At 39.1% G+C, this 25,076-nt stretch overlaps 1 protein-coding gene across 10 annotated transcripts in view; it reads left to right on the top strand.

Annotated features, from left to right (window-relative positions):
* The window catches only part of epha7 (eph receptor A7), a 150,571-nt gene that overhangs the window by 98,456 nt on the left and 27,039 nt on the right, over positions 1-25,076 (top strand). For 2 of the 10 annotated variants that reach the window (XM_087297369.1, XM_087297366.1), the window contains exons 6-8: positions 12,745-12,869; positions 16,501-16,687; positions 20,035-20,143. In XM_087297369.1, coding sequence (XP_087153495.1) covers positions 12,745-12,869; positions 16,501-16,687; positions 20,035-20,143 — 421 coding nt within the window. 10 annotated transcript variants of the gene reach the window in all.

Below are 25,076 nucleotides of genomic sequence, written 5' to 3'. Positions count from 1 at the left end.
AACAGTCTTTGCTGTCTGGAGAGCTGCTTTTGAATTGGATTCCACTTTTCTCTACAGCCCAATTGGAGAGTTCAAAATTCAGAGAGACAGCTGTCCTAATAGCAAAAACACCGCTCTAAAGTGCAGGATGTGTCATCGGGGACTCTCATAAGGAATTCTTGCCATTTAATATTCGAGACGGACTGAAAGTGAGAAGGAAGAAGTGGGGAAAAAAGCTTTCAGCTTTTTAAATATCAAAGCAAAGTATTACTGGTTGTGTGGTGAAAATGTTTCGGTTACTTACATGTACATCATTTAATGAAAACCCCAAGCAAACTAGATGTGACTGTACCTTATACTTTCAGATTCAGCTTCAAGTGTAAGTTTCAGTGGCCTTTTCACTTCTAAAGCATCTCACGGTTTGCCGAAAAGCTTGGGCTTTGATCCCTGAGAGAAATGAAAGCGTTACTTAGCAGCTTGAGTGGTTCCTGTGTGGAGCGCCAAATCGGAGCGTCCCCTTGGCCCCGCTCTAACTGAAAGTGACAAAGCTCTTGGTAACGGTGGTTGGGAAAGCACATTTCTGTTTGGTAGTGTGCAGCGGCAGGACGCCGGGGCTGGGGGTCGAGGGACAGACAGCGAGCGAGAGGGGGAGAGACAGCACAAGAACAGCAAAAGAGAAAACCTTGTCACGGCAATTCTGCCCCGTTCCCTCAACATTCATCAAAACGGCGGGCCATCATCTTCTACCTACTTTATTTTCTGAATCACTGAGCCTCTACTGACGGAGTGAATTCTCCTCTCCTTGCTTTCTGTCCCTTTCTGGCTGCTGTCTCTTTATTTCTTTCAGTTTTGTCTTTTCTTTTCCCTTCTCACTCAGCTTTTTTTTTCTAATGTTTGCACTCAACTATGTGTGCTTACTGAGTGAATAAAGTAAAGCCATGCATACATTCGTGGTTCCCTAATAGTCATTATTTACTCACCATTCACTTGTTCCAAACCTGTATGAGTCTCTATCTTCTGTTGAACACAAAAGATGTTTTGAAGAATGCTGGTAACCAGACAGTTGTTCAAAAATATTGTTTTGTTTTGAAAATTTTAAGTTTTTTGTTTAGTGAGTTTGATTTTTGTTGCGTTTTATTTTGATCTTGTCATTTTGTTTTTGTCGTTCGTTAATTAATTCATTCATTCATTAATTCAACTTAAAATGAACAAAGTAAGTGGCTGCTGATAACTGTTTGGTTTCTGTAATATTTTCAAACATCTTTAAACAGAATAAATCTTGAAAGTTTTGGAACAATTTGAGAGTGAGTAAGTAGTACATAAATTAAATGTATGTGAAACTATCCCTTTAGGATTGAAAAAGTTAAAAAAAATGTTTTGTTTTGTTTAGATTAGCATACAAGTACATTTTCAGACTATGTTACTTACACACACACACACACACACACACACACACACACACATGAAGAGAATCTCATATTCCCACTCTCAACCTCATTGTGCAGGTTATTCTACATATGTACACATGCACACCATCTCCCTTGGCTTGTGAAGTAGCGGTAGACAAGAGTAACAAGAGGACATTCTACTTCTTCCTTACACACATACAAAGTTTGTGTTGGCCAGGGGCAATAATGAGGCAGATCTAACACCCACGCTTTCTGTCTCCTTTCACATATTCATTTACAGACTCTCACACACCAGTTCAGCGTCTCCTTTAGATTTTTTTTAATACAGCCCCGTCTCTTTTTGCTCCAAGTCAAAATGTCAAGCTAAGTAATGTTGATTACGTCAGCCCTCGTTAGTGTTCGCTCGTTTGAAAAAAGCCTTCTGTGGGAGGCCTTGCTATTAAAGACCAGAAGAAGAATGATCGTCAACTAAAGACACCAGCCAGTGACAGGTATCCTTAGAGATGTTTCCATAAATACTTAAAATCTTAATCCGCCTCAAATTAAAATTCAGTCACCATTTAGAGTTCCATAGACCACATGAGAAGTAATAATAATAATGAAAAAAAAGTCCTACCCATGATAATCCATACAATTAGTTGTGAATACCATCCAACTAAATAAAAAAAGCAAACCAAAGAATGGTCTCATTCAACACATTATAATTCAAGTGTTGTTGAGATTTAAAATGGTGTAAAACGAAATTTAATTTATTAGTTAATGAAAATTATTCACCAACTAGAGGACAAAACGAGCACAAGTTTTGTGAAATCTTTTGAAGATTTTTCTTTTATGGTCCAAAAAAAGGCATCCAGCATTAGAATAACAGCAGGGTGAGTATATAATGACTTACGTTACAATTACATTTAGTCATTAGGGAGACGGTTTTATCTAAAGCAGCCTACAAATGAGGGCAATCAAAGAAACAAGAGAACAACAATATGTAAATACTATGATAATCCCCAGTTTGTCTAATAGCGTACACAAATTATATTTAATAGATCACAGAACGGCAGTGCTATTGTTAGAAAGACAAATTATAGTGATCTTTTTTCCTTTTCTTAAAAATAAATGAATAAGGAACCATTGAAAACAAAACAAAAGCTGTTAGTGTCAAATAATCAGATTTATTTAAAATTTTCACATGATTGTACCATCCATTTAAATCCTTATTACACTTTTTTTTTTTTTTTAGAAATGTAAACAAATCCTCCTGACATGCACAAATCATTTGTTTATGCTTGTTGTTTTGATGCAGAACAAAGAGTGTAGCCAGCCACATGAAACAACATCTACAGTAGGGCTGTGCAATTAATTAAAAATGAATCGCAATCGAGATCTGAAACGTTGCGATATGAAATTTATTTGTATTATAAAATTTCCTACAGTCAGAGCAAATGTGTGATTGAGGTCTGTGTGTGACAGTCTTACTAGCCAATTGAGTGAGCACACTTTCGTTCTTCCCAATCAGAATTGCACTGCCGAACTATGCGGAAAGCCCACAATAAAACAAACAGGAAAGCGCAGACAAGTGGGATGATGATTCAGCCGATTTAAAAGCATTAACAGACAAATTCATATAAAAGAAAAAGAGCATGTCGGTAATATGGGAATGTTTTGGTTTTAAAGTCAGAGACACCAAACAAAAACAGGAAATTTGTAAGAGCCGTCAAAAATTGTTGCCACAGCATGAGGACATACAACAACCAGCACCTAAAAAAGCACCACAGACAGCTTTATGAGGACTGTCTTGCTAAAATGTCAACTAAAAGTATTGCCAGTTACACTCAATGTAGTAGCTAGCAAACAGCAACAGTAAAGTACAATTTCAGAGCTGTTTGCAGCTGTTACATCATATGAAAAAACATCACAAAGGCACCAGAAGATAGCTAACGCCATAAGTCACTGCTGTTTGCTCTAGAGAAAAATTAGTGTTTCATTTATGAATATTTATAAACATTCATTCATTCATTCATTCATTTTCAACCACTTTTCCGGGGCCAGGTCAGCAGTCTTAGGAGAGAACTCCAGCCTTCCTTCTCCCCAGACACTTCTTCCAGCTCTTCCGGGGGATCCGGCATTCCCAGTCCAGCCGAGAGACATAGTCCCTTCAGCATGTCCTGGGTCTTTCCCAAAGCCTCCTTCCTTTGGGACATGCCTGGAACACCTCCCTAGGAAGGCGTTCGGGAGGCATTCGAAACAGATGCCCAAGCCGGCTCAGCTGACTTCTCTCGATGTGGAGGAGCAGTGGCTCTACTCCGAGCTCCCCCTGGGTGACAGAGCTCCTCACCCTATCCATAAGGATGCACCCTACCACCGTGCAAAGGAAACTCATTTCGGCCACCTGTATCTGCAACCTTGTCCTTTCGGTCATGACCCAAATATCATGACCATAGGTGAGAGTAAGAACGTTGATTAACCGGTAAATTGAGAGATTTGCCTGTCGGCTCAGCTCCTGCTTTACCATAACAGACCAGTACATCGACCGCATTACTGCTGCCGCTGCACTAATCCGCCTGTCAATCTCATGTTCCATCCTTCCCTCACTCATGGACTAAACCCCAAGATACTTAAACTCCTCCACCTGGGGTAAGGACTTTCCTCCAACCTGGAAATTTGAATACATTTTGGAGTAAGTTAATATCTTTTCAGATCCTTTTATAAGGAAACACTTACTGCATTTTTGCAGAAATAAGTTACCATAGATACTATTGAGCTGAAGCTTGACTACCAAATTAAATTACAAATCAAAAATTGCAATATCTGTAAAAAAAAAAAAAAAACGCACAGCCCTTTCTCACAGTCATCTAAGTAGAAGCTGGTAGTATCAACAATCCATCAAACAAACCGTGCGTCCACCCCGCTGTTCAAGCAAACCAGTTACAACTACTGGGCGAACATTATCATCGCCTCATAAATATTCATGAGGCAGGATGATAAGGTTTATAACATGCTTTCAGGAACATTCCTTTGCCCTTGGCTGAAGTGAAACCTCCATTCTTTCGGTCTTGTGGCTCCTGTCAGAGAACAGGAACTGCAATGCAGCACTTAAGAACGTGTTTCTGGAGCCTCGTCTCTCGATAAGAGATTTATTCAATAGTTTTGAGGTGGATGAAAAGAAGTCGCGGACGTGAGAGTGTCAGCCTTGACTTAAGTGGCTGGATAATTAAAATACTTCAAAGTTAATACTGCGCCGGCGACGCACAGAGAGAAAAAATGATTTTTCTTATATAATGTCATTCTAGTGCTTCTGCGCTTTTAGATACTCCAGAAATGCCACCGAGAGAAAAGGAGCCCGAGCGTATATATGAAAACATCCATGCATAATGCATTCCTAATTTATTCTAATGCAGAACATGATAGACGCTTGCTTCTGCTTGAATTAACTTCTGCATTAGGAGGCTCGAGAAGGTCACTAATATCTGCTTTTATGTCACCCAGTCGCTGCACACAAAACGTCCCCCCCCTCTCGCTTCAGGACAGACGGGACAATTATACGATTTTCTGCTGCGTTTGGCCCCTTACGTGCGATAAAAGTAGGAGTGGGTTGAGTCGCTCTGAGGTAAGCATGTCATTAATGGTTGTTATAGGGCAGTGGTTAAACATACCACAGGGAAGGTGCCACCGAGAGGCAGTGAGGGACACATTTCCTCCATATTAACACTGAACTCAGGGTCTCTCTTGCAGCTCGCAGATTTTAGTCGATACGAGGGTTGTCACCGCGCTCGATTCTCAATTACTCGGCTGGTTCTCTACAGAGAGATGGGACACGGCCGGTCCTGTGCTGCTGAAATAAGAGGCTGCTCTGTATGATGAAGTTCTGATGAAAAATGTGCTGTGAATAATGTCAAATATGAAAATAAAGTTGGAAGTGTGTTTAGATATTTGTGTTTGAAGCCTTCATTTGCAATCTTAGACATGGATATACAGTATATGACATGTATGTGGACTGTAGAATGAAGTCATATTGAATTGAAGGCTACAGCATTAACAAATTTGGTCTATAAAAAAAGAGAGATGAGAGGCCAACTTATATGCAAAATTTGCAATGGGAAATAAAATTTTTGGCACCATTTGACATTTATCAATGTGTCGAAAGGCATAGGTTGTAGCAGCAAACAAACTGTGAGATGGCAGTTCTGTATTATTGATTTTGTCAGGCCATTTTTGTGGGCTTTTTTGCTTGCGACAAGTCTTTTTTGAACTTTCTCAGAGCATGATGTCACTTAGAAGCCATGACCAAAAATAATTGATGTGATTGCTTCACATCAGTCATATTTCATCTGGTAAAATGTACCCTATCTGACAAAAGTGTTGTCGTCTATTTAAGTTTTAGGAACAACAAATAATAACTTGACTTCTAGTTGATCATTTGGCATCAGAAGTGGCTTAAATGAAAGGCAAAGGCCTCTAGATTTAGAAAAATAATTCATATTGTGTATGACTCTTATGAGCTTGGAGGACAACATCCATACATCTCTGCAATGACTCAAATAACTTTTTAATGAAGTCATATGAAATGGCAGAGAAAGTGTTCTTGCAAGACTCCCAGAGTTCATCAAAATTCTTTGGATTCATATTCAATGCCTTATTCTTATTCTTACCATAAACATGCTCAATAATGTTCATATCTGGTGACTAGGCTGGAGCACATCAAAGTTTCAGGAACTTGGATGTGGATGTATGAGAAGGAGCGCTATGCTGCTGAAGAATTTGGCCTCTCCTGTGGTTTGTAATGTAATGGACAGCACAAATGTCTTGATAACTCAGGCTGTTGATGTTGCTAGACGCTCTGAATGTCTCTCTCACGCCCACATACTGAATGTAACTCCAAACCAGGATTTTTCCTTCATCAAACTTGACTTATTTCTGTGAGAATCTTGGATCCATGCGGGTTCAATAGGTTTTCTGCAGTATTTGTGATGATTGGGAAGTTCAACAGATGATTCATGTGAAAAAACTACCTTCTGACACTTTTCCTCATTATCGACTAAAAGTCAAGTTATTATTTGTTGCTCTTACAACTGGGATCGACAACAAGACTTTAGTCAGGTAGTGTATACCAGTCATTAGCTTTTATAAATTAACTTCAATATGTTAACTTCTGTGGATATATCACATGTTTTGCACATACTGCAGAAGAACATTTGGAAAGTTGTTCATAGACATAAATTCTTATTGTAGATCATGATTCCAATCTTTTCTTCTCATTTTCTTTTTCAACAAAAATACATTTTCAAGGATAGAGCCCAGGTATTTTATATTTGCTGAATGTGCATGTACGTGTGTCTAACTTCATTCAGTAGTTCATTCAGTGTGCTTTTTTGCACTTGTACTTTCTGTTGATTACACTTTTATTACAAAATGTTAAGCATACACACACACTTTCTTCATTAAAATATATAATATATTGATAGATAGATAAAATAAGATTATCAGTCAGTCATAATCAGTTCAGCTCTCTAAATCAGTGGTATTAAATCAGGGTAAAAGTGGAGGTTGTGGAACAATGATAGGGGGTTGCTTGGTGATTTCAAAACATAAAAATAGTACTTACTACTTGCATAAAAAAAGCAACAACATGCAACTAAAAAGCCATCACTCTTTCATTTTTTTCATAGGATTGGTGAGTTTAGCAATAGCGTCAGCTGCATCAGATTGATTTTATAGCACCAGGTAAACATTTCTGAAACTTTTATGTCAATCAAATACATAAAAAAATAATACAGGCCTCAACTAAACATTGCAGATGATTTCTGAGTGGCAGTCCTCAAAATTAAATACATAGACTTGTGCTGAAAACATTGTGCCCACCAGTCTCATTAAATAAAGTAAATATTAAATTTAACAAATAAATAAATTATATATATAAATATATGTCAACCTATGGTTGTTAGACTGTTATACTTCTCTTGTGTTGTGAATATGCTCATGTTTATATAGGCCTATTATTGTGTGTGCAACATTTGTATATTTACAAGCACTTCCGAGGAATGTGGGGGTTGTGAGTCACTGGAATTGTTATTTTGGGGATAGCGGACTGAGAAGTTTAAAAACTAAACTACTTTACTATACAATCTGACTGTCTCAGATCTAACACATTTTGATAAAAGCTTTACATTCAAATTGTTTAGAAGTTTAAAACAAAAAATAAATACATATGATACATACATAAATACATTCAATTAATTTATTTATTAATTTAAACATTTTATTACATATTTTATTGCTTAGAATAATTATACATAGCTATTTTTTATTATTAATCATTAAAAATAACTTGTTTATTTAATGTTTGCTTCCACAGGATCTATTTTCTTTACAAATATAAGTGTACACTTCTACACTAGCGCTGACATGTTTGAAGTCACAGGTACTATATTTTTAGCTTTATTGTTAACAAGTGGCCACCAAGGCTTGTCAGAACTCCAACTTTATCTGTTACCTTAGGGCCAAAGTTTAGTGCTTTTACAAGTAAATCCAAGTGACTAACAGATTGACTTGTCAATGGAAATGTGCCTCGGAGATCCCGAGAGCAGTGTACGTGTGTTTGTATAAGTGTAACTAGATTCAGAAGTCAGAGGGTGTGCTGGATGAAAAAAAAGATACACAAAAATAACAAGAAAACACTTCATGTGGGAGAAGTAAGTCCAGAGGAACAGTCACAACTTTTATTTCCCAGATCAGGTTAAAAGAGCCGAGGCTATTACAGCGAGAGACAGTCAAGCACCTCATAGGAAACTCAACAGAAGGAGCAGTCAGTGGAAAGGGGCAAAAGATCCAATTACTCCAGTACATCTGGTTCTGGGGTGTACAAGTGTGCTCTTTAAATTGCTGGTGTCCTGCCTGCGTCGCCCCACTCCTCATGGGTAATTGACACTCTCTGCATACAATATATGTGGACAGAGGCGAAAAACAAACACAGATTCTAAAGCGATCGGACTGCTTTGACTACTGCTGAAATCACCCAAGCCTTTTCATCAGCCCAGTTTCCAACTGAGGGAGTTTAAAACACTGAGTATTTAACGTCTCTAAATGCATCAGTATGATTGCTGTGGTGTTAAATGGAAGCTAGTGGTTCTGACTCAATTGCCACTTAAGGAGAACCAGGAATTTTGGCTGCTGTTGTAAATGATCATGTAGGCTGGATCACAGTGTGCTGTATGTGTGCACTGCTGAAATGTTTTTGTTTTGTTCCTAGTCCAAATATCTGAACATTCGTTAACCAAAAAGCATTTTTTTTAGACAAGTAAAAAAAATTATTAATTAATATATAAATAAATGTCTATATTTATTTTATTATAATTATTTATATTCATATTTTTTAAATAATCATTCAAAATGCAGTAGGGTTCTCTTTAAAACACACAAGTAAAATAATCTTGTTTTTTGGTTTTAAATAAGATTATTTTATCTGTCACATTGGCAGATTACTCTGCTTGTTTAAAGGAAAAATTTGATAATTTTTTCTTATTATTTCTGAAATCAAAGCAATATTTTGACAATGCAATAATACATATATTTCAATTTTACAAATTTTTTTTTCCCAAATTGATGCATGATTTAACATTTTTTAGATATTTGGACTAAAAATGAGCCAACAACTCTAAGTAAGAAAATCATGTTTTGCAGTGTGTGTGTGTGTGTGTGTGTGTGTGTGTGTGTGTGTGTGTGTGTGTGTTTGCATGTTTTTTGTGACATAAGGACACATATTTGTATAACAATATGGATATTAGGGCTGCACAATATATCACATCAATATATCACAATGTGTGTACATGCAACAGTCACATTGCAGGATTTGCAACGTGGAGTCAAGATTATAGTTAAAACATTACAATTTTAGAGTCGTTTAAGCATTAATAAAGTGAAAGCTTATCAGTTGCTTGTGTTTTTAGGGCCTGTGTAAACATTTTAAGTGATTTTAAAGCATTTGAACACAAGGAATTATCATGTTTGTAGCTTTAACAAAGATTAATCATATTTAATTATTTGCATGATGAAGAATATACCGCTTTATTGTTTGATTATTTTATTTCTGTATCTGTATACTGTTAGACTCCTTTTCTATATTTGCTGTGCTTTATTGATTTATCCTACTTATAAATTTGTATTGATTTATCAATCTAAAATAATTGTTATCTTGTGAAAAATCACAATATAAATTGCAGAAAATGTAAATATTGTAATGTATGTTTTTTTCCAATATCATGCTGCCCTAATGGGTATGATGTAGATATTACAAGGATAAGGTGTCCACATTTTTCTAATTTTTCACATGCTTTGTTTTTAAAAATCATACAGAATTAGTTGTTTTGATGTTGTTGTTTTTTATTTTTTGAGGAGGTTAATATAAGGCAATATATAGTTTGTACAGTATAAAATCAGTTATGCCTATGTAATGTTCCCACAGTTCACAAAAACAAACCTGTGCGTGTATGTGTGTGTGAGAGAGAGAAAGCTTCACTGGTCAGATCTGGATGGGATATTAGATTGTTTTAGTTGGATTACGCTAGATATGTCAAAACACGATCTGACTGCATGCGGTTTTGGATCAGCACTGCTACGCATGGTGCCAGGTGGTTTTAATCCTGAATTGCTCATTACCACAAGGTCAGTGATGAGGTCAAAGTTGGTTGTGACCCCAGATCTTTGCCCTTGACGGATCATTGAGCACGATTCAGAGATGTCGCCGCTTTTCTTGCTGCACAAACGGATCAGTTAAATTCCTCTTGAAGCCTCATTCTCTTTTTCCTCCCTGTCTACTTGAGGGAATTCCCTCTTTTCTTACTTTAACAGACGTCCGTTGAGAGTGGACGCTCATTAATGGCGCATGCATGAGCGCTACATTTCCATGCACTTCTTCCAGAACGTCCTTATCCGAAGGTTACCTTCTGAGATTCGAACAGATCTTATTTCTGAGGTTATTAAAAACAAGGAATTTAATTTGGGTTACCCACAAGCTTCTCGGTTTAAATTCACTCAGCTTTTGGAAATGGTATACCGAGCCGACACACAAAGTGTTCAATAACTTTGTAATTTAAAGACAATTATGGTACACTGGTGGAAAAAAAATAGTGCACATGGATCGGGAAAGGAAGGAATATATGAGAAGCCAGGAAAATCAGCAGCAGGGTTAGGGTACATTTCTCTAAAAAGGGCTTCCGCATGTGTCGGCAGAATTAATTTGACTTAATTGACATTCATAAGCCAGACGTTGCAGTTTTACTCTGACTGGGATAAGGCTGTCTTCTGCTGTTTGCTCAGTAATTGAAATTTCCATTATGAGGTGTAAACATTTAGCAGCCACCAAGTGAATATTCATCAGAGCAGCAGCAGTAGTGACACACGATTCTGTCTGTGTGTATTTGTGCCAACCAGGTACTGAATTTGCAATAAGGCAAGGGAATAGGCTTTTTTGTCCTGCGTATATGAATACATTACGGTGCGTTTGTGTCAGTATGCCTTTCATGGAAACATATTAGAAGTACTGTTTATAAATATAAAAGATGATTTGTTAAAAATGCAAGAGAGTAAACATTGTAAAGATAAACAATTATTTAAAAAAAAAACATGATATATTGTGGCATTTATAGAAAGGTGGGAGGAAAAAACCAATGTTAGCAGACAGTACCATTCATCTTTATTTTATCCAGTGAATCACTTTTGCATGAAGAGTAAGTGTCAGAATTAATAAACATGAATGCATTTAGCTTAGAATAGTGTTTAAGTATGGCAATTTTACTCTAAATTCACATTATTGTGTCAATGAAGACTTCCTTATGTGAAAAGTTGTGGCTTCTTATAACAAAATAGGGCAGAAATAATACTATTTAAAATAATGCTGTAAAAAAGTAGTTCACTGATTTTAACTGTAAAAAAGCTACACTTAAAATATGTAATCTGGTTAACAGTAAGGCTGTGTCCGAAAACGCCTACTACCATGCAGTAGGTACTGCATTTAAAGTTAAATGTACTACTCGGCCGTTAGAAAAGTACATTCTATACTCTATGCTTGTGACCAGTATAAATGGAACTGGGATGTACTACACCCACCTTTGTGTCATCATCACATGACCCACACACATCAGTTGTGTTGCTTCACTCCTATTCATGAATTCTCTTGCGGTACATCATAGGATATCGTAGCATACATCAAATGTGCACTTCAGAATGTCCCTGGAAGTAGTAAGTCATATGGGTACTTCTCACGAACTGTTTTTAAAATTCTATGAATTCTACTTCTAACCCTGCTCAAACACACTGTATGTTTTAAACAAGCCTAAAGCACTTAATTAGTTATTAATAGTAGTAATTAGCTTGATTAGGTGTGTTTAATTAATTTTGGAACTAAACTGTGCAGAGCTGCGGTCCTCCAGGAGTTTGACACCCCTATATAATGGTGAATAACAATAAATTGACTTTCCGTGCAAGACACTTTACATTGACATTACTATGGTTCATTTTATTAGCTATTACAGTTCTTTAGAGTTTTATTTTTTATCTAATTTTGATAAATAATGTTCATTGCATAGATCAATGAATACTATAATAATGAAAAACATAAATCAATGTTTTTAATAGGAAGCTGTACAATATTATATTTGTGCATATACATTAAATTAGTCAGTACTGAAGTTATATTTGGAGCTTATCTAACAAAATAACTTGCAATAACAGTCCAAAAACTAGTACACCTAATTTTATATGTTAGGGAAAAAAATATTAAATACAAATTTAAAAAGAGGAAAAATCAAGAGAAGCAAAAAAAAAAAAAAGTTAAAATTCTGTAGGTTGTAATTTTTTTGGCAATATTTAGCTTGAATTTATTAATATTTTGGCAATATTTAGCTTTTCAATTTCCAAATTTGTTTGGTGACTAAAATATAATTTTAATAAATATATCTGTTTAATAAATCTGTTTTGTTTAAATGCACCAAAACACATTGCCTATATTCACTGAGAAATGGCGAAAAAAATTAATTTTCAAAATGGGATGTACTCAATTATACGGAGCTCTAAATATTTATTATCCTTATAAATATAGCTTTTTAAAGAACACTGCGGTATTGAACAAAACTGAATCAATGTTGAACCAATTCGAGCTGAATGATAACACAGCCACATCTGCATTATAGCAGAATTAGCATTTGCCTCATTTCCCAAGTTCACACTGATTCTGTTTCCTTCCTGTTTAATACAGTGCAGCTGCTTTAAACCAATCTCTATTGTAGAAAGCGCTACAAAAATAAGGTTGACTTTAGCATATGCTCTGAATTACTAAACCTCAAAATCATTCTTTCTCTGTTTCTTTCAGCTCCGTCTCAAGTGAGCGAGGTGATAAAGGAGCGAGTTCAGCAGCACAGTGTTCAGCTCTCCTGGCAGGAGCCCGATCAACCCAACGGCGTCATCACCGAATATGAGATCAAGTACTATGAGAAAGTAAGTACACGCCACCTGCTCCTCTTCATGAGCTATTAATGAATATATCCATGTGCGTGTATGTGTGTGTGTGCATTTCAGAAAAACAATGAGACAGACACAGGCGACGCCTGTGTGTTAGTACCTGTCTATCAGCTTCCCAATTCCCATTCAACCTTTCCTATCCTTCATATTTATGTATCATTTCTGTTCATGATTTGCATTCTCTGTGCACGCCGCTCGCAGTCAAATGCTCCGGCCTGAGTGGATCCATCCCCTCTAATTGATATAATGAATGAGACTCTCATAAGATTTTAATTAGACCAAAGTCCTTCACAAACATACGCAAGAGCGTCTTAGTTACACTTAGTTATTCACGTCTACAACCACTTCAGAAATGCGCACACAAGAGCAGCACGTAATGTCTCGGATTGTACCTGAGCATCTGTTCGATGAAAAACAACCCACAATCCCTTGCAGGCATGCACACGGTGCCACTAAAACATTAATCAGAATCATAGTCCAAAAAACCATACATACCCACACCCACACACACATACTTAATTTCTTTTTCTCTCTGCTGCTCAGTCCTACCCGCCATCCATTATAAAGCGCAGCTTCATAGTTTCTGGCTTCAGACTCATATGTCAGCTAGTCAGGCGTGAGCAGAAATGTCCAGCGCGTTTGTTCGCTCGTGCTCGGCCTGTTGGGTTCAGTCTCTTAAGCAGTGTGTGCGAAAGCAGAAAAGTCTCTTGAGGGGAGCTCTCTGGCTGTGGTCCGTCCTGTTTGAAAATTAGACGCAAGCTTGACTTCACTGCTAACAGCCTGTGTCATGCCATTTAAGAGTTGCGTTTTTTTTTTTTTTTTTGCTGCTGAAGTCCAGGAGAGATAATTTACAGATCAGTGGAAAACACTGTAGCGCAGCATATTCTTTTGTTTTTATATGTTGTAGAAGTAGTGTTTTAGTGTCCTCGGGTAACTGTAGTATTTAGTAAAAGCTTGAATTGCAGTAGCTATTTTTAAATTTTCTGAATGTTCAAATGAAATTAATTAAATTAGGGAATGATGTTACTTCAGTTTTGAAATGAAAACTAATAAAAAAATGAATATAATGACTTTTTTAGATTCAATTACTCATCCTTTACTTGTTGGAGTTTCTTTATTGTGTTAACTCTCTAGGATATATTTATGCACATATATATGTGATGATCCTCAAAATAATCTTAATTTCATATTGATAAGATAAACACAGATTTGAAACTGTAAATGGTCCATTTTTATTGTTATATATTCATAATTACAACAAACGAATCAGTTTTTGTAATCAATACAATCTATAAAATAAGCAGTAAGTGCTTTCTGTGCATTCTTCTCAAAATAAGGCCTTGTTTACACTAATTTGTTTTAGTGTTAAAACTCATAAGTTTTGCTACGGCTATGTCTTTTGTCCACACTACCCCAGAGTTTTCAAGCGCCAAAAACTAATTGTTTTGGAAACACTAAAGAGGCCATTTTGGTTTAAAATGCTGCTGCTCCATTTCATTGTGGATGGGGGAAAACAGAAACATCTGAAAACGGAGCAAGGCTGCAGCATTTGCCAACTGATTGGGACTTTTTCTCAATATTAAGTAGCCTACACAAAGTTCAGTCTTGCATCCTTTCTTTAAGATCAGACTTCGGAAGTCTGATATTGAAAACAAACTCCTGAGGACATGTCATGTAAATCTTCAAAGGGTACTGTGTACTTTATAACTTTATAACATTCACATCACTCTGCTCACATCTTTACAATAAAATGAACATGTGATATAAGGAACTGCTTGTTTCAATAATCTATAATGGCCATTATAAAGGTATAATGTACAATAAGTTTATACAATATAGCCAAACAGTCAGTCAAATAAGCAGAATCAGTGTACGCGGTTACATAAATGAATATATTAACTTATCTTTGTGCTCAACCAAAACACGTTGCCTGAGAACAAGTAATAGATTCAAAAGACCAAGGAGTCATTAGATAGAGACAAGATGAACTAAATATCACGTTTATAGTGAGATGAAATCCAGTGGAATATCATTGGTGAACTGTCCGACCTGCACTGCTCTCATCTGGGAAAATGCCTGCAGAGCACCCGCTGACTGCCTGGAGCTCAGACACGTGCATAAGCTACAGCGTATGCCAGAGTCTGTGTGGGCACATGATGTGTGTTATCAGCAGTGTAGTGTGGACGGAGATCTGTTCAGAAACGCTAGGTGAAACACCAGTGTGGACGCAGATCATTTTCATTCTAAAATGCCGTTTTAAAACTAAAACATATTAGTGTAAATAGGGCCTAATATCTATTGAGGAAATATAGGAACATAGCTATTGACTTCCCTGGTATTTGTTTCTTATAATAAGGATGCCAATGTTGCATGTTTTCAGCCTTCTTCAATATATATATATATATATATATATATATATATATATATATATATATATATATATATATATATATATATATATATATATATATATATATTGTGTGTTAGCCAGCACTCACTTACTGTATAGTTATAATCTAACTTTGAATAGTAACAGTTCTTGACCCCAGTGAGCTACGAACAAAAATCAGGTATCATTGGAAAGAAGACATGTTGAGGTTTACTATGCTCCATCTAGAAAGCATTATGATAAAAAAAATAAAAAAAATTAAAAGTCATACATCATGAAGTATAAAAAAAAGTGTTGTTCAATATTTGTTTTCTATATATAAACATGGAAAATTATTTACGTAGTAACCTGAAAAAAAACAAGCCAAGGGAAAGTCAAGTGATAGCATGCAAAACAAGATTTCTGCAAAAGGCTTTTCAAAGCTACTGTATATCGGTGTCCTTCTGTCCCTCACCGTCAGAGGCACTTTCTCAGAATTTACCTTCCCAAACTAAAACAGTAACAGAAAAAAGAAACTCATAAAGCTTTATTACTCCTTGAGGTAGTAAATATTGAGTATTGAGTATTAAATTGTCTTTTTTGGGTTAACTACAGTATCTCTTTAAGTTTTATAGCTCAGTGTGATAGCTGTTGTGTTTACATGTAAGACTTACATTTTGCATTTAGCACTCTTTACCTGATTTTTTTTTACACATTTTTACCTTAACCGACAATGTTATTTATCTGTGTTATATAAATGCTTACGTTCATTATATAACACTTTTTTTTTTTCTCAAAATTTTTTGCAATATTACCCAAAAACTAAAAATAAATCACCCTCAGACATCTACTGCATGCCGTTTTCAACAGACTGTGACACACCAACTTATATCTCACCTACTATACAGAATGCATAGCATGCAAATTGGGACAGAGCCAAAGTCTCCCCTCAGTAGGCGTCCATGTGTTTGTTTCCTCAAGCTCTCTTTGACATTCCAATCATAAATGAAGCACCGGCTCCTCTCAAACAGCTTGCTTCTGGTTACCAGGCTACGGATGAAATACTGTGATATTGCATCTGCTTGAACTCTTTGCGTGTGAAAAGGGCCAAATGCTCCAGTATTCAGTGCCAAACACTTGAGCGTATCCACCCCTCTCTCTGTAAAGAATTTGTACAATTTGTGCTTTTGATAGCGTGTGACAAGATTGTGATTTTGTTTTCTTCTTTTGAACCTGAAGGACCAGAAGGATCGCATTTACTCCACCGTGAAGTCAAAGTCCACTTCAGCCACAGTCAATAATCTAAAGCCCAGCACGGCGTACGTCTTTCAGATCCGAGCTTTCACCGCTGCCGGATATGGCATCTTCGGGCCCAGACTGGAGGTCACCACTAAAGAGGAATCCACTGGATCTGGTGAGCAAAAGAGTATGTAGGAAAGCTATTTTTTAAAAATATCTATTTCTGTTTCAAGGATTTGCATTATGATCTGTCTGATTACACTTACGCAGAGACACTGCAGGTTTATTTCAGTCCAATATAAAAGAAAAAAAAATACAGTTTTAAGTGTTTTATTTATTTATTTTTATTTCTGTCTCTATGTTTAAAATGCAATCCAATTTTTTAAAGTCAGTTTCTCAGTTTCACATGTTGTTTTTACAGAGATTCGGAAGGGATGTAATTGTGGGGAAAAAACAGGTGGAAGAAAAAAAACTGAGTGGGAGAAAAAAAATGAGTGGAAGATAAAAAGAGTGATAGGAAAATAAATGTTTGTTGTAGTTTTTCCGTTGATGCGATGCATTGCATGTTGTTGGGGGAAAAAACAGGGGGAAGAAAAAAATTGAGTGGGAGAAAAAAATGGGTGATAGAGAAAAAAGACTGATGGCTAAATGATTCTATTTTATTTAAGTTTTTGCTTCCCTCGCAAAGATATTAGCATTTGCTAACAAAACTGTTGTTTGACACTTCTTGTTCAACACCCTTCCTATGCAACCTTTGAATCAATGAATGTATGAACTGTATAAGTGCTGACTGACGGATGAGCTCTGTATGAAAAACTGATCCCAGATCAGCACATGCCATCTAAAAGAGGAGCTAAAGAGGAAAGTTCAGGAAACTTTTGGATTTGTGTATGTTTAAGCAGATGAATACACTTTAAAAAAATGCAAACATGTCCATCCTGCGTGTTTAATTTTAAACACAACTAATTTTCTCTTAAATGAGCACAAACAGATACTAAAGTAATCCAATGCTTTCATTATAGATCTGTCCATTCCTTAAGTGACACCTCTGTTAACAAAAAACAAAATGAAATGAGAGATTCATTTGCTGCTCTTCACTTGTTTGATAACAGAGGTGTCACTTTAAATGGTGTGTACAGACGCTGATCTGGGATCAGTTTATCAAGTTCAAGTTCAATTCATTTATAGAGCGCATTTAAAAACAGTCACAACACTGACCAAAGTGCTGTACATAAGACAGATTAAAAACTAAAAATATAAAAACATAGAAGACAAGAGAAACTTCTGAAAATGTAAAATTGTAGCAGTAGAAAGGACTATTAAAATAATAATAAAAAGTCAAACTAAAAAGGTAAAAGTTTATCACACAAAGCACGTCCGTCAGTCAGCACTTATACAGTACATGCATTCACTGATTCAGAGCTTGTATTGGAAAGGTGATGACTGACACACAGCTTTAATGAAAAGAAAGTGAATGCAGACATTTTTATATTAATTTCAACGTGCTTTCAAGATTTAAACTATGAGAAAATATTTTAAATTAAGGTGATAGCGAGACAGAATGGTAAAATACAGGAGAATCCCGGCAAAAATTGGAGGGTTTGACATTTATGATGTGAACAAGAAGTGTTTGTCAACGCAAATATCTTGGTATATATCTTTGCGAGGAATTGCGAAAACTTAAAAAAATATATATATTTACTTATCAGTCTTTTTTTTCTCCCACCCATTTTTTTCCCTCCCACTCCATCATCATATCTCTTCCGGGTCTCCACATTTTTAATAAATCTTCACTACATACATCTCATTTACACATTTAACTACATACTGTTTTTTTTAAAGGGATTTGTTTATATGTAACATTTTATTCTACAAAATATGTAGAAAAAATATGTTTAAAAAGTAAATAAAAAAAGGTATAAAATAACTTAATTAAAAAAACTGTTATGGTGTGATAAAATGAGATATTTTATATCCATTCTGTCAAAATAAGATGTAAAAATACACATTATGCAAATGAGTGCATATTTAATTAAATAATGTCTTATTTGCTTATTTAAAGATAACATTTTAGAAATCTTGTGATTCAAAAATGTACACAGTACATTCAAATTAATCTTTTAGCTGGGAAGTTATGGTAACAAATATTAGTTCATTTTTAAAATTATTATCATTATTATGTTTTTCTATTCACCTTTAGTGTCTTGCTCTAAAGGCAAGGTCCAGTTTCTTCCAGATTAAGTCTTTTGACCCAGACTGCACCTGAGACATTGTGTATTTCCGATAAGATGTTCTGTTTCAGTTTTGTCTGCAGTTCGTCAATGAGAGCAGTATTTTTTTGAATTCGGAGAAACAAACCTAACGAGAAGCGATCCAACCTGAATGTGTCATTGTTTCAAATGCAGGCCACTGTATTACCATCTGGGACTATTAAGCCCACTTTCAGAAACAGTAGAAGCGTGCACTCAGCGAGACCCTAAAATAGAGCCAGCCCCTCCCTGCTGAAGAAAGAGGACGAAAAGGGGGTTACAACCATGCCATGCTTTGCTTCACACTATCCTGATGTCTTCTTTTGCCAAATGGACCAGTATTACAGGGATCGACCTGTATTAAAATTCTAGCTAATTTCAAAAAGCCATTATTAATCATTAATTATTTTCAGCATAATTCTATTAAAAAATTCTATCACAATATTATAATATTACCACATAAAACTGGATCAAAAAAGTGTAATACAACTTAATTGTATTCACTTATATTTTGTCATTAGTATTTTGTTTATTGTTTTTATTAGAGTTTTTATATATTATTGTTTGTTTTATCATATTATTTTTAATGAATTCGAATTAACATTTAAATAACAACGAACAGTTGCAACTGTATTCATTTTATCATGAGACACATATTAAAGTATTGGGTCACACTTTATTTTGATGTTCAGTTTGTTGAATTTAAATTACATTGTATTTACATGCCAACTAATTGTCATTAGATTATAAGTAGACTGTTTGGTTGGGGTTAGGGTTAGTGTAAGTTGACATGTACTTGCAAAGTTCCTAATAGTCAGTTAAATGTCTGTTGAAAGAGAGGTTTTAACATTAAGATGGTCTATTTGAGTCTACTAAGACTCAAATAGACCATCAAAATAAAATGTTACCATATATTGTAACCTATGTTTTGCCACCAATGTATTAAGTAGCTAACAAAATAATACTTTATTTAATTCATTTATTTTTAGTGACTTTTAAGTTTTGACATTGTTTGTATTATTGCATTTAAAAAAAAGAAAACAGTACTGACAATGTTTGATTAATTATATCCAAGTAAATGTAATAAAGAAGGATTTAGTCAGTTTTGTGACTTCATATGTTACAGTAGATGACAGAAACACTAATATTAATGTGAGTATAGGGTAAATAACTATACTGTATGAGGAATACATTGCAAACCGATATAAGTGACATATTTTACTATGACAACCTTTTTAAAACTCCATCTGGCATCTCATTTTCTGTCCCTTTGTTTTACCTGCAGCCACAGTGATCTCGAGTGAGCAGAATCCAGTGATCATCATTGCGGTGGTGGCAGTAGCTGGTACCATCATTCTGGTCTTCATGGTGTTCGGCTTCATCATAGGGAGAAGGTACGCTCTCGCGGCCCCCATTGACTCTCCGCTACTGTGAGTCTCGTTCGCTCTCTCAGTTTGCCTTTCTGTCCCTCAAAGGCCACCATAGCTGTGGAATCACACCCCTCGTCCACTTGATCCCAACCACCATCATGCTCATGCTGTTGGCTTTCACTACTGCCAGTCTCTACCTGTTTGTCCAAGAACACCAGTGTTATATTTTTGTTTCATTCAAACACTTCACTCATGATGTTTGTCTTGTTCTTGGAGTGTTTGCCTTAAACGAGTGCTTCCCAAAACACATGTTTGCTCTCCTGCATGTCCATCAATACCGAATGCTTTTGGTCAGATGAACTGTTGTCAAATTGTAAGATGATTTTCCGGAAATTGAAGAGAATTTACTTGTTTGTTTATTTTAGATTGCAGGATCATTTTCATTTAAGCTGTAGGATATATGCACAGCTAGTGTTTCTTCTCATACTGATAAACATCCGGTGAGGTTAATGTCAGGATTGGTGATAGGAAATGGGGAAAAAGGAGCGAGGACTCAAATGCAGGGAAATGGGATTTTATTAAATAATAAAAATAAAATAAAATGCAAAATAAACTACCCCGAGGGGGAAAACATTAACAAAACAAATACATTCACATACAAACAGGACTGGGCAGACTGGCAAGGATGAGGACTGGAAACACAACAGGACTAGACTTCAAACGACGAAATGTGATGACGAACTGGCACAGGACAGCAAAAGTGAGGGGTATATAAACTGTAGAAAATTAACACACAAACAGGTGAACACAATTAACTAATAATGGGTTAACAAGGAGGGTGGGACAAGACAATAGACGGGAGAGCGCATGACACAGAGAGAGACAATACAAGCCATGCGCTCACATAACAACAAGAACATGCAGCCAATGAGAGAACTCATTAACCGCATGTTCATGACAACAAACACAACACTGAAGCACACGACAAAAGCACGTGACCACAATGTAAACACCAAGCCACGTGCTTTGACAAGAGACGCAAGACACGAGCACACGATAGATAAACACCTTACCGTGCGCTCACACATAAGCAACGCACATGCTTCATCTCAGCGCCAACCAAAACTGAAACCAACTAGACGGAGGCGCCGAGAATAAAGCAGCGCGCTGCTGACAGAACAAACACAAACACTAGTACAAGAGCGCGCACGTCTGAGGGACGCAGAGCGTGCGCGGCCACATCAAGTGGCAGCGCGCACACTCTGCGTTCACCCACGACGGCGCGCGCGCACACAGAGACAGAAACAGGACCAGACATGGAGTAGTGTCAGAGCTCTGCCACCAAAACAAGAATTTACAAGACCAAAGTGGCAGAACCCTGACACTAGCCCCCCCCAAAAGGGACGCCACCTGGCGTCCCTAAAGGGAACATCCAACAAGGTACAAGACAGACAAGAAACACTACAAGACAACAAAACAGGCAACATCAACAGACACAAGACAGGGAAGTGAACAGGCAAGACGACATGAAGGGGGGGAGGGAGGGAAGCCAAGCCAGACCCAAAACGACAAACAAGGGAGGGATGGGAGGGCAAGACAAGGGAGGATCAGTCCAGGGTGGGACCGGAGGAACTGTCCAGGGTGGGTCCAGCGGGTCGGGAGACCCAGCAGGGAACCAGGGTGGAGCCGGAGGGTCCGTCCAGGGTGGAGGAAAGGAACACCAGGGAGGAGCAGGAGGGACGACCCAGGGAGGGTCTATGAGGGGAAACAAGACCAGAGGTCTGTGGGGGGCCGGCAGGGCAAGGAGCCGGGCTGGGACCGGCAGGGCTAGACGTCTGGTAGGTGCCGGCAGGGCAGGGAGCCGGGCTGGGGCCGGCTGGGAAAGACGTCTGGGTGGTGCCGGCAGGGCAAGGAGCCGGGCTGGGGCCGGCAGGGCAAGACGTCTGGTTGGGGCCGGCAGGGCAAGGAGCCGGGCTGGGGCCGGCAGGGCTAGACGTCTGGTAGGTGCCGACAGGGAAAGGAGCCGGGCTGGGACCGGCAGGGCAAGACGTCTGGGTGGTGCCGGCAGGGCAAGACGTCTGGGTGGTGCCGGCAGGGCAAGACGTCTGGGTGGTGCCGGCAGGGCAAGACGTCTGGGCGGTGCCGGCAGGGCAAGACGTCTGGGCGGTGCCGGCAGGGCAAGACGTCTGGGCGGTGCCGGCAGGGCAAGGAGCCGGGCCGGGGCCGGCTGGGCAAGACGTCTGGGCGGTGCCGGCAGGGCAAGGAGCCGGGCTGGGGCCGGCAGGGCTAAACGTCTGGTAGGTGCCGGCAGGGCAAGGAGCCGGGCTGGGGCCGGCTGGGCTAAACGTCTGGTTGGTGCCGGCAGGGCAAGACGTCTGGGTGGTGCCGGCAGGGCAAGACGTCTGGGTGGTGCCGGCAGGGCAAGACGTCTGGGTGGTGCCGGCAGGGCAAGATGTCTGGGTGGTGCCGGCAGGGCAAGGAGCCGGACTGGGACCGGCTGGGCTAAACGTCTGGTTGGTGCCGGCAGGGCAAGACGTCTGGGTGGTGCCGGCAGGGCAAGACGTCTGGGTGGTGCCGGCAGGGCAAGACGTCTGGGTGGTGCCGGCAGGGCAAGACGTCTGGGTGGTGCCGGCAGGGCAAGACGTCTGGGTGGTGCCGGCAGGGCAAGGAGCCGGACTGGGACCGGCACTGAGGGGCGCTCAGGGGCTGGAGCCGGCACTGGAGGGCGCTCAGGGGCTGGAGCCGGCACTGGAGGGCGCTCAGGGGCTGGAGCCGACACTGGAGGGCGCTCAGGGGCTGGAGCCGACACTGGAGGGCGCTCAGGGGCTGGAGCCGACACTGGAGGGCGCTCAGGGGCTGGAGCCGACACTGGAGGGCGCTCAGGGGCTGGAGCCGACACTGGAGGGCGCTCAGGGGCTGGAGCCGACACTGGAGGGCGCTCAGGGGCTGGAGCCGACACTGGAGGGCGCTCAGGGGCTGGAGCCGACACTGGAGGGCGCTCAGGGGCTGGAGCCGACACTGGAGGGCGCTCAGGGGCTGGAGCCGACACTGGAGGGCGCTCAGGGGCTGGAGCCGACACTGGAGGGCGCTCAGGGGCTGGAGCAACCCTCGCAGAAGAGGCCTTTCTCTTCCGCCTCCGCTTTTGGGTGCGGGTTAACCCTTGGGGGCTGGACATGGACCAGGAGATGGTGCTGGTAGTGGCGGTGAGAGGGGTCCATTCCCCCTCCAGGATCTCCCTCTCCATCCTCAGACAGGAATAGTCCACCACCTCCCAATATGTCCATGTCCCGATATCACCCAGCTCCTCCCAATCGAATGGCTCATCCAATCCAGCCAGAAAGATGTGGATGAGGGTGGTCTCACTGAACCCAAGCCCCCGGACTGCCTCGAGAAGATCTTCGGCGTAGATGCCAAAGGGGCGATGGTTCTGCCTGTGAGACAGTCCTCTGGCTGGGGGTTGGTCAATGGGTCCTTCTTGCTGGGAGCAAGCTGGGCGCAGAAATAGTCCCATTTCCGCTGAGTCCTCTTTTTGGCCAGTTCGTACTGTCAGGATTGGTGATAGGAAATGGGGAAAAAGGAGCGAGGACTCAAATGCAGGGAAATGGGATTTTATTAAATAATAAAAATAAAATAAAATGCAAAATAAACTACCCCGAGGGGGAAAACATTAACAAAACAAATACATTCACATACAAACAGGACTGGGCAGACTGGCAAGGATGAGGACTGGAAACACAACAGGACTAGACTTCAAACGACGAAATGTGATGACGAACTGGCACAGGACAGCAAAAGTGAGGGGTATATAAACTGTAGAAAATTAACACACAAACAGGTGAACACAATTAACTAATAATGGGTTAACAAGGAGGGTGGGACAAGACAATAGACGGGAGAGCGCATGACACAGAGAGAGACAATACAAGCCATGCGCTCACATAACAACAAGAACATGCAGCCAATGAGAGAACTCATTAACCGCATGTTCATGACAACAAACACAACACTGAAGCACACGACAAAAGCACGTGACCACAATGTAAACACCAAGCCACGTGCTTTGACAAGAGACGCAAGACACGAGCACACGATAGATAAACACCTTACCGTGCGCTCACACATAAGCAACGCACATGCTTCATCTCAGCGCCAACCAAAACTGAAACCAACTAGACGGAGGCGCCGAGAATAAAGCAGCGCGCTGCTGACAGAACAAACACAAACACTAGTACAAGAGCGCGCACGTCTGAGGGACGCAGAGCGTGCGCGGCCACATCAAGTGGCAGCGCGCACACTCTGCGTTCACCCACGACGGCGCGCGCGCACACAGAGACAGAAACAGGACCAGACATGGAGTAGTGTCAGAGCTCTGCCACCAAAACAAGAATTTACAAGACCAAAGTGGCAGAACCCTGACAGTTAATGTGACTATTTTCAATTTTACACATTTCATTTCACAGCATCGGTGTTGTAATGGAATTAAAATATAATCAGTTAATAGACTTTAGCATTCGCTTAGTTGTTCAACCCTAAAACGATAGAAGATAAAAAACCCTTTACACGCACGTGCCAGTCAGGATCTGCAGGTTTGTGCAGAAGCTCCATTGAATATACTCGGGTAAAATAAATTTTCGTATTTTAAAGACATAATGTGGGAAAATGTAAATTAATGCAGTGCTTCTTTTACATTCTTAGACCCACTTTATATTATATACATCAATCAGGCAGTGGAGATTGTTGATTTTTAAAGAAAACGGACCATAAACACAGTGATTTTGTAATGGCATACAGTTCACTGGAAGCGCTTGACCCAGGTTACTGAAAAATTAAAAGTCCTTCTGCATACTTCTGCATATGACCTATTCAGAGATATAATTTGGCAATGCAAATATAGAAAATGTTTGTCTAAATAATTAATCTAGAATATATTGGAGGGAAAAATCATTCAAGTTTAGTG

Source organism: Danio rerio, chromosome 20, assembly GCF_052040795.2.
Source record: "Danio rerio strain M-AB ecotype USA chromosome 20, GRCz13ab, whole genome shotgun sequence".
NCBI lineage: Eukaryota > Metazoa > Chordata > Actinopteri > Cypriniformes > Danionidae > Danio > Danio rerio.
The sequence above is the reverse complement of the archived record's forward strand: the minus strand, read 5'-3'. Positions and strand labels throughout refer to the sequence as shown.